The sequence below is a fragment of the Cucurbita moschata genome, unplaced genomic scaffold, assembly GCF_002738365.1.
Source record: "Cucurbita moschata cultivar Rifu unplaced genomic scaffold, Cmos_1.0 Cmo_Scf00043, whole genome shotgun sequence".
In the NCBI taxonomy this organism is placed as follows: domain Eukaryota; kingdom Viridiplantae; phylum Streptophyta; class Magnoliopsida; order Cucurbitales; family Cucurbitaceae; genus Cucurbita; species Cucurbita moschata.
The window spans coordinates 121,591-131,387 of NW_019268559.1; the positions used below are offsets into that span (position 1 = coordinate 121,591).

At 36.5% G+C, this 9,797-nt stretch overlaps 2 protein-coding genes across 6 annotated transcripts in view; one reads left to right on the forward strand and one right to left on the reverse strand.

Annotated features, from left to right (window-relative positions):
- Positions 1-790: 790 nt before the first annotated feature.
- Positions 791-2,634, reverse strand: LOC111433537. 4 transcript variants are annotated; one of them, XM_023070600.1, is made up of 4 exons: positions 2,453-2,634; positions 1,856-2,233; positions 1,316-1,432; positions 791-1,052 (listed from the first exon to the last, which is right to left on the reverse strand). In XM_023070600.1, the coding sequence occupies exons 2-4, from the start codon at positions 2,177-2,179 to the stop codon at positions 975-977; spliced, it is 519 nt and encodes a 172-aa protein (XP_022926368.1). In that variant the 5' UTR covers positions 2,180-2,233; positions 2,453-2,634; the 3' UTR covers positions 791-974. The 4 variants fall into 4 exon arrangements, with proteins under 4 accessions (XP_022926368.1, XP_022926371.1, XP_022926370.1 ...); XM_023070603.1 differs by having other exon boundaries at positions 1,856-2,219; positions 2,453-2,616; XM_023070602.1 differs by having other exon boundaries at positions 1,856-2,230; positions 2,453-2,616.
- A 159-nt stretch (positions 2,635-2,793) lies between these two features.
- The window catches only part of LOC111433879 (histone acetyltransferase GCN5-like), a 10,010-nt gene continuing 3,006 nt past the window's right edge, over positions 2,794-9,797 (forward strand). Inside the window, exons 1-6 of one of the 2 annotated variants that reach the window (XM_023071133.1) lie at positions 2,794-3,547; positions 5,054-5,118; positions 5,321-5,401; positions 7,423-7,494; positions 8,655-8,823; positions 9,517-9,560. In XM_023071133.1, the coding sequence (XP_022926901.1) occupies positions 2,951-3,547; positions 5,054-5,118; positions 5,321-5,401; positions 7,423-7,494; positions 8,655-8,823; positions 9,517-9,560 (1,028 nt within the window). In that variant the 5' untranslated portion in view covers positions 2,794-2,950. The remainder of the gene's footprint in view (positions 3,548-5,053; positions 5,119-5,320; positions 5,402-7,422; positions 7,495-8,654; positions 8,824-9,516; positions 9,561-9,797) is intronic. The other variant, XM_023071132.1, reaches the window with a different exon arrangement.

Here is a 9,797-nt window from a genome sequence, read left to right on the forward strand (position 1 = left end):
AATAGCGCTGGTGACGTCAGCAAACGAGGTGAAACTACCATAATACTCTTTATTCTTTTGAAATCGGAGGGTCAAAACATAATCGGCGCCCAATTAGAAACTTCCCCTCCAATTTCGGGCTCCATTTTTAATATCCTAAAACCCAGTATTAATTTCAGAAAAGAAGTTCATATATTTATTTTTTCCAGTTATTTAGGCATGTATCATGTTTTCATATGAAATTTTCCCAATCTATTCTTTCAGACTATTTAGGCATATTTAACTGTTTATTTATTTATTATTTTCGCCCCAATTTAGACATATTTGATTTTTTTTTAGTAGATAATACTTTAGTAAACCTTTTCAAAGCTCCAAAAAAATAATATATATTTTTGAAATAAAGTATTGGCAAATGTTTATGATTATTTGAATTATTATTTTTAAATAGTATAAAGATGTTATTGAAACTTTTAAAAGTTAAATAGTGTTTAAGTGGTATATATATATATATATATGATGCAAACGCGGGCACAGAGCAAGAGATGGTAAATGTATAATACGGTTCTACCTCATATGGATGTTATATAAGAAAAGCACAAGGTCCTTAGAGTTCTTATGCCACCCCAGCCACGCTACTGAAAAGTGACAACAAAAACTCAATCTATCATGCTCAAATAACCTTATATATATATATATATATATATATATATATATATAAGACAATGAAGCATATGATACAAGTATGTTCGAGAAGTCTGCTCACAAGTCTCTCGGACTCTGGAATGAGAGAATATGTCAGGCTGTTCAAGAATGAGAGAATATGTCAAAGAGTCTTTGAATTGGTGCAGCAAAGTATCTATTTGCAGTATAGTTGATCACAGGGAAGTCTGGTTTTGAGAACATCGGTGGCACCGTGTAGCATGCTCACAGGGAATATACAGTTCACAAAGAAGTAATATAAACAGCATCGTTACATCCAAAGGACAACAATTGTTCTACAAGTAACCATCCCTTCTGTCTTGATCCTCAGCTTCCTTATTGGCAACTTCCACAGATTTGAACCAAAGGAATCCCTGTCTCGACAAATTAGATAGATAGAGAGAGAGAGAGAGAGAGAGAGAGAGAGCCTTGTAAGTGGGACTTCCTATTTCTGCAAATTAATTCTTTTTTATATTCAATTTTCTGAATCCCCCCAAAGAAAGATGGATAAATGCATTTATCTTCATTATATAGACCGCAGAAACTAATGTTGTAGCTTCATGGTATGATAAATGCATACCAAGAGATGTGATAAGCCCTTCACAAATGTCAAAAAAATGGAGATGGTAGAACTTACAGCAGTGGGAATGCCCGTAAATGCGAAAAATCCAAGCAATGGAGCGTAAAATATGCTGTCTGAGTTTATGATTCCAAACACAGGCTTCTGGTTGACGTACTCAAATACTGAGCCTATCTGCACAGTTGGAAGTAGTTCCAACAAACAAACAAACAGTTTCAATTGGAATTAGTATCTGTAGCTTAATCATATGCTGCTGAACAAATAAATGAATTACATGTGTCAACATGCTGCTGCTGAAGAACTAACAGTTCAACCAGTTAAAATATGCCATAGTTACCAAGAAGCTAATGGACTCATTCCAAGAAAAAAAAAAAAATGGTCGATTCTATCCACAATTCAGTCCGCAGAAGCCTGCATTCTTTTGAGTTTCAAGTTTAAATTCTTACAATGTTGTTCTCTCCTTATTTCATATAAAAGACTGTTAAAGCGAGGTAATAATGTCGTTTGTTTCTACTTAAATTTGAGTAAACTGGCCCTTAGAACAAGAATACATATCCAAAATTCCATAAACAAGTCTGTGGTGAGAGGAAAGCTTACAGCGGCAATTGCAGTGATAGATGAGGCGAGTAAGTAAACGTAGAAAGGGACCTGAAATCCCAGTTGGGATCCAGTTTCTTTGCCTTCCTCCCTTACCCAAGGAGGAGGCTCCTCCGAATCAGGTTTAGCCCAGGAAGGGATTGTTTCTTCAGACTCGCTCGATTTTGCAGACCCTTCAGTAACGGAAAACACAGTAAGCTTGCGATACCCATTGCTTCTCCTTCCAATAGGCCGCAAGTGTACGAATGCAGTGCGTTCCGTATTCATCCTCCCGTAATTACAATCTAACCTTGGATTGCAATAAGACAATAGTGTCGCAGACATTACTTCCAATTCTTCTTTCGACCCCTTCCTTCAATCTTCTCTATCAATCAGCTTCTAGCAAAATGAATTTTGGTATACAAAAATTCACACTCCACATGAAACACAAACATATAATATCTTGCTAAGCACCTAACAGAAATGACACAGTTCTAGCAGCAGTTAGTATCAGCTATTGATTCTTCTTTCAGCAGCAACAAGTTTTAGTACTTTCATTTTCCTTTCATACACGACGAAAATACGAACAAGAAAAGAAAAATAGAGGAGGGGGCTTACTGGTGTGGAATGAACCTTCGTGAGAGCGAGACGAGCGTGATGAGAGTGCACAGCCAGCGTGGTGTTGCGCATCCGGCCACCGTGGAACTACCGGCAGCGATGGGAAAGAGGACTAAATTGAGAGGTCGATTTGGAGGGAGATAACGCTGACGAATCAAGGATAACGAATGACGCAAAATTAAAATTAAGGAAATTATTTATATAAAAAAATGGAAAATAAATTAGAGTATATTATTAAATATTTTTTTAATGCCGTTGGGAGATTTTTTTATTTTATCTTTTAAGTTCATTAAGTTAATTGATAAAGTGAAATATATATATTGCTGGGGTATGGGGGTATTTATGTCAATTTACATTGTGCGACTGCAGTCACCGCCGTTACCGAAGAAGATCGCAATGCGTCGTCGACCAGAACAAAGCCCCAGCCAGCTTCATAAGGCTTCTGTCTCCTAGCTCCACTTTTCAACCGGAGTTGCTTCTTCCGCGCCATTTTCTCCAATGGATACGCACTCCGCTTACCTCACTGGTACGAATCGTTCCCGTAGTTCTCAAACCCCTTCCCCCTCCCACTCCGCCTCCGCCTCCGCCACCTCCTCCATCCACAAGCGCAAATTGGCCTCCGAGGACCACGTCCCTCCTTTCCCTCCATCCTTTTCTCCTTCCTTTCCCTCCGCCTCCGCCACCTCCCGTAGTTCTCAAAGCATATCTGCTCGCGGCGGTGGCGCTGACTCCGACTCGGACGACGATTCCGATGATGCTGTCGTCGAGGACGACGAGGATGACTTTGACAATGATTCCTCCATGCGCAACTTCACTGCTGCTAGACTTGAGAACAGCGGTGCTGGCGGTTCTGCTTCGGCTTCTGCTGCGCGTACAACCAAGATCAAGTCGAATGCAACGGTGAAGATCGAGAATTCGAATATCAGCAAGGATGGAGTCACGGCTGGTGGAACCAATGCTGCGGGTCCAACAGTGGGGACAACAGGAAATTCTGTGTCCGGGATTGTAGTGAAGGAAGACACTTCGAAAATTTTCGCCGACAGTATACAGACTAGTGGTGCCTATATTTCCAGAGAAGAGAGCTTGAAGAGAGAGGTATGTCTTCTGGACCAAACTGTAATCCTATATTTTGGGCCAAGTCCCTGTCTTATGCTGTTTAGAACAGTAATTTATTTATCCATGGAGGGACGAGTGCGAGAGAGAGGTGGCGTGAGTGAAAAGGGGTAGGAGTGGGGAACGCTTGCCATACCCACCTGAGGTTTATTTTTATTTCTCCTTTTTCCCCAAGAGTATTACAATGCAAACAAGGTTGGGAATTTGAACCTATGACAATCTTGACCAGTTGAAACTCAGATTATCGAAGTGGCATCCGAAACATTTAGTGTCTCATTTGATGAGATATTTGGGGGAGGTAGAGTTGAAGTAGAGGAAAGTGGGAGAGTAGAGGGTTTAATCTACATCCTACTGGTATGTGGACTTTAAGTTGGGGAGTGCTTGCAGGTCCTTTCGGAAGGCCATAGAAGCAACATATTCTTTAGGCAAACAAGATATGATGCCTGATGATTACATGCTATAGATGGAGAAATCCTTCACCTAAAGGGACGTTAGAAATTTGTTTCTTTAATCCCACTGGAGGAAATTTGAGTATCTTTATTGGAAGCAACATAAAATGTGGCCAGATTTTAGGCATCTTCTTTCACACTTGCCAAGAATATTATCCCTAATCCAATAGGTAAAGAGACCCATGGGGCAGTACTAGTGTTCCTCCGTTGGTGTTTGTCAAAGAAAAGGTAGGGAAGCATTTACTTAGTTTTTTATTCGGGGGTAGGGGGACTATCAATCTATCCTTACTTGATAGTGCTTTCGTGATTGGTGGTATAATATTTGGGAAGCATTGAGGGTAAATACATCATAAAGATTTCTTATTTGATGTCTTAATGTGCCCTTGAATCCATCTCACTGCTCACTCTGTTTAATAGCAAGTTAAGGGAATAACCACCTTTTCCTTAGCCCCTTAAGCTAAACGCTTTGGAGTTCTATAGATGTTTGAACTCTTCTGCAGTTTCCCTATTTCCTTTTAAGAGTAAAGCAAGGAAGCTATAGGTAAATTCAATTGAGTTGATCTTTGTATTATTTGGCTGAAAAGAATTGCTTGTTCAATGAAAGGCACAGAGATTGGATAAAAGTATACTAGTTAGCTAAATTCATGTTTCAATTTAGGTTTTTATGGATTGTGATTTTTGTCAGTATACTACCTTTGTAATTAAAACAAATTGGAGTTGGTTTTTATGTGTGCCAATGTGTAGTTTGTAACACGTCATCTATCGGACCTTACTCTGTAACTTTTCACTGGTTGATAAAATGTTTTTCTGTTATTTTTAAATTTTGAATTCTTTTGGGTATATTTATTTGTAATACGATTAAAGACAAACAGATTAATATATTTGATCATTAAATTCAGCTGCATTATGTCCATTTTGTTGAAGTTAATGAAATCTGAGCTTGTTTTAAGCTTGCTGATTCTGTGCATTGCCAGAGAATTTATTAAGGGGGACTTCAACTTTGTAGTACTGATGGTTTCCTCAATTCATAATGTTTCAGGAGGAAGCATTGTTACTCAAATTTGTATGCCTTTCAAATGACGGTGTTGATGAGCATATGGTTTGGTATTTTTTTTTTCCCTTTGCCTAAGTCTTATTCTGCATGCAATTCCTTCTTCTGTAACATTCTTTGAGGGTTTTTCGTGCTTTAGATGTCACGTTCACCTCTAGTCTAACCCCTACAGTAGGCTGTATGCTTTCCGATGTGATCTCATTTTATGTAATAAAAGCTTTGATGCAAAAATGCATTTTACGTGGAACTTCTCAGGTTAATTGGACTGAAGAATATTTTCGCCCGACAACTACCTAACATGCCCAAGGAATACATTGTTCGTCTTGTTATGGACAGGTACCTTCAATTGCTACATGTTATCTTTTTGGGTGGTGAGAAAATGAGGCTTGATTTAATGAAAATATTAAAAGTTGAAGGGATACGAACTCCCCAAGGAAAAATTAAAAGCAGCAAAGACAACTAAGGTCTTTGATTTTGTGATATGAACTATAATACATCTCAATTATGCAATATGAACTTGAAGGAAGATTCTTGAATGGCTACAAATTTTGAGTACATGATAATCTAGAGTTATTATATTTCATTAATGTATTTTAAGACTTTTTATTTATTTTAAAGTTACATTTACGTAATTGCTAATTTTGGTTATAAAGTATGGGTTTTTTTCTTTGAGGCTATATAAAACTATTTATGTTGTCTTTGTAATGAAGACTTGAAAAATGTAGTAAAAAGAGCATTTGTGCTTTCTTTTAGTCAAAGGCTATGTTTAGATTGCATGTTTAGATTCATTCAAGCTTGACATGATCGATCTTGCTTGTGGACTAATTCGAATCTCAATCAAGTGTTCTTGCCTTGAGATATTTGATTAAGGAGGCCTGATTAATTGGTAGAACTTCGTAGCTACCGGTCTTCTACCTTGACCACATTTATTCGGGGCCTTCATAACTTCTCACCTTCCACCTTGACCACATTTATTTGGAATTTTCTTAGCTACCGATTTTTCGACTGACCAAATTTATTCAGAACCTTCATAGCTACTATTGAAGTTGTGCCTTGGCATGCCTGAGATAACACATCTTCACATCGAAGACATGTTGAAATCAAAATTGTTGGTGTCGCAATTGCTGAATTGAAGTCGCATCGACTGAGAGATCACCTAAACTACTATTTCACAAGTTAGTATCCAAGCTGAGAATGGATGATATCTATTCCTCATCTTGAGGGAGAGTGTTGAAGGAATGACCTTCATTTAACGATATTTGTGTAATCTCAAGTAGTTGACCTCCATAGTTATCTGTATACTTACGTAATTTCTAGGGATTTATTTAGATGATTTCTTTGCACCTTCTTCAATGGATTTCCTCCCCCTACTAGACAACCCTCATTTTATTACCAACAAAAAAGCATTAGCACTAGCCATGCCGTTACCCTCATATAAGGCGGACTCCAAAATCATACTGCTGTGGTGCCATACGTGAGCACCATGACACTTTCCTTCCAGATTTTAGGCTTCTGTATGATTTCTGCCCATGCCATGGCACTTCGTGGTTGCATCATGGTGCTTCCACCTTGAATTTTTTGGCCTTCTGTTGGTCCTACAGTGCAGGCGTTATACGCTCAAGTGATAAGCTCACGACCCCTCCCTAAGATCTTTATTACTCACGTAGACTTTGATTTCTCTCAAAACATCTCTCAAAGTCTCCAAATTCTCTCCGACGCTTTAATCCTCCAAAATAGTCAATCTTGTGCATATTCTGGCATGGACAACAGGAAAACTAACAATTTTCAAGTTATAATCCATATAAAAATAGCTGACGAAGTCTGCTACAGCTTTATACACAATTCTCATTTGTCTCGAACTGTTCTGCTATGAATTATTAATGTCAAGTATGTTAACCATTTTGCTTTGAGTTTTTTAGTTTTTTAAAATTGGGCTTGTTTTCTTCATTGCAGTAGTTTCCATCTTTATTAAGAAAACATTTGAATTCTTAGCCATTTTCAAAATAAAAAACAAGTTTTTAAATATAAAAAAACATTTGATTTTTTTCCTTACGAAAAGAAAACTATTTTTTTTAGTGTCAAAACTTAGCTTGGATTTTGAAAACATTTGTAGAAAGTAGATACAAAAAACAGAGTCTTCAAAAGGTTATTAAATGGGACCTAAATTGTTGCGCAGGTAAAGCTAAGTTAGATGGTCTTCTTGGATTTTGACTTTTACTAAAACCCATCGTTTATTGAAGCCCAATGACTGGGATTAATTTAGTACTGAAAGTCATTTGTCAATCTGCTATTAAATACTCTTGAACATTATTGTTCATTTATTTGGTTTGTAATTTCCTCTAAAATTGAACTTGCAGAAACCACAAGTCGGTGATGGTTATAAGACGAAATAATGTTGTTGGTGGCATCACGTATCGCCCATATGTCAGGTGCTTTTGATGATGTAGCTACCATTTAGTCAGTTGTATCTGCCAAAAAAGTTGATTGGTTTCTTGTTAAAAAAAGAAAAAAAGAAAAAAAATATGTATCTGCCAATTTCTGGATGCAAAAAGTAAAAAAATAAATAAAAACGCACACACACACAAACATAACCTCCTGCTATCTTATGTGAGGCTAACTTATTTCAACTTGTCCCTTTTATTTGAAATATTGGTTCAGTTTACATCCCTACTGCAGTTCTTTGTGTCATTCTATTTGTGTGTGAATCTTTATGTTGACGTTCGTTTGTTTTTGGTCACTTGTTTATAGGACAATAATTGGATTACTTGTCTGTAGAGCGATATTGGTTCCTTTGTCATCACTATGTCTCTTATCCAAACAAAAAAAGAACAAAGGAAAAACAATAAAAGAACAGTAATTGGTATTGGATGTAGTAACGTGTTTTTGTGCTATGGCATCTCTTCAACCTGCAACGCAACCCAGCCCTAAGGAAGAATTTGAGTCTTGAATTTACTGCATGCTATGTGTAAAATAAATTTGCTTGGCTTCTCTTCCCTTCTCATGTATCGTAAGCTCCAGGGAAAAAAATCTCTGTGTTGTTTTGTTTTTTTGATGAATAGATAATAAAAAGTTATTTAATTCCAATTATTGATGGTGAAGTTCAGAATATTTTAGGTCATGTTTGATAATCATTTGGTTTTTTATTTTTAGTTTTTGAAAATTTGGCTAATAAAATACTACTTTCACTCCAAAGTTTCTATGTTTTGTTATCCATTTTCTAGAAATGTTATAAAAAAAACGAAGCGAAGTTTTGAAAAAGAAAAAAAGTTCTTAAAAACTTGTTTTAAAATTCGACTAAGAATTCAAATGATTAAGAGAGGTGAAAACCATGGTGAGGGAACAACCATGATTTTCAAAAATAGAAAAGCAGAAATGTTTGCATATCGAACGGGCCTTAATAATGAATGATGAACTAGAATATTTATTTATTTCTTTATCTTATGCTGGAACCTTATTGAACAGTGAAGTCAACACTGATGTTTTTAGGGTACTTGTAGGATCTTTATTAAGTTGGGGGCCAGTCTCTTGACTTCATTTTCTTTTTTCCCCTCACTTCTCTTCCTTCCTTCTTGGTGACCTTCTATTGCAGTCAAAAATTTGGCGAGATAGCCTTTTGTGCAATTACAGCTGATGAGCAAGTAAAAGGATACGGTACCAGATTGATGAATCACTTAAAGCAGCATGCACGTGATGTTGATGGCCTAACCCATTTCCTCACATATGCGGACAATAATGCCGTTGGCTACTTTACCAAGCAGGTCTAGGGTCTATTTTTGAAATACTTATCTTGCTTGTTGTTCTATACTGCTTCTCCATTCATTCACATGAAACTTGTTTGGTTTTCTGTCCGAGAGCCGTTTTTGTCTTTATCAGTGTACTATTTGACATATGAAAAAGGTTGGGATGAGGGTAGGAATTTCGACTTATGGAGATAAATTGTAAACTTGATCAACTATAAGCAACAAAATATTGTCTTTAGATGCCTGCTATTATTTTTACTTTTATTGTTTTTCAATACTTAGGTTGGCCATTCACTTGCAGGCATCTTGTGATATGATCATTAAGGTATACTTTTTAATTCCACTTGATAAAGGGATTGAACCTAGATCATTAGAAACAAAATCTCACAGACTGTCAGTTCATCATAACTCCTACAGGGAGTCTTGTACATTCGATAACAATTTTTCTTATTGGCCAAGAGAGTAGATACACCGGAACTAAAAGCATTTTTTCATTGTCTTTTTTATTCTGTGGTTCTTATCTTGAGGGCATTCCCATAACTTCTTGTACTGAGAGAGGTATGAATTTTCATTTAAGAGGTGTTTGTAATCCTATAGGATCTTGGGCATTTTCGTGTTTAAATATACCTTTCACTTGTCTATAATCAATCTTCTTCTTGAATGTCAGATGTCAAAATGAATGATTGATTGACTTGAGCCTTAAACTTGTAGGGGTTCACGAAAGAAATCCACCTGGAGAAGGACCGGTGGCAGGGGTATGTCACAAGCATCTTTATTATTTTGAAGATTGCCAAAGTTTTCTTTTCGTATCTTTTGGGACAAACAATGACATATACTTCTCAGTATTCACTCTTGTATTTTGCAAGTATCCATTCCTCTTTGTGCAATGTGTTAAAATGTTAAATGTGGCTAATGACTTTTTTTTTTTTTTTTTTTTTTTTTTTTTTTTTTTTTTTTTTTTTTTTTTTTTTTTTTTTTTTTTTTTTTTTTTT

Coding starts and splice junctions, on each gene's coding strand:
- LOC111433537 (XM_023070600.1), bottom strand. CDS start 2,179: ATGTCTGCGACACTATTGTCTTATTGCAATCCAAGGTTAGATTGTAAT. Junction 1,433..1,855: donor CTATCACTGCAATTGCCGCT/GTAAGCTTTCCT, acceptor CCAACTGTGCAG/ATAGGCTCAGTATTTGAGTA. Junction 1,053..1,315: donor TTACGGGCATTCCCACTGCT/GTAAGTTCTACC, acceptor TTGTCGAGACAG/GGATTCCTTTGGTTCAAATC.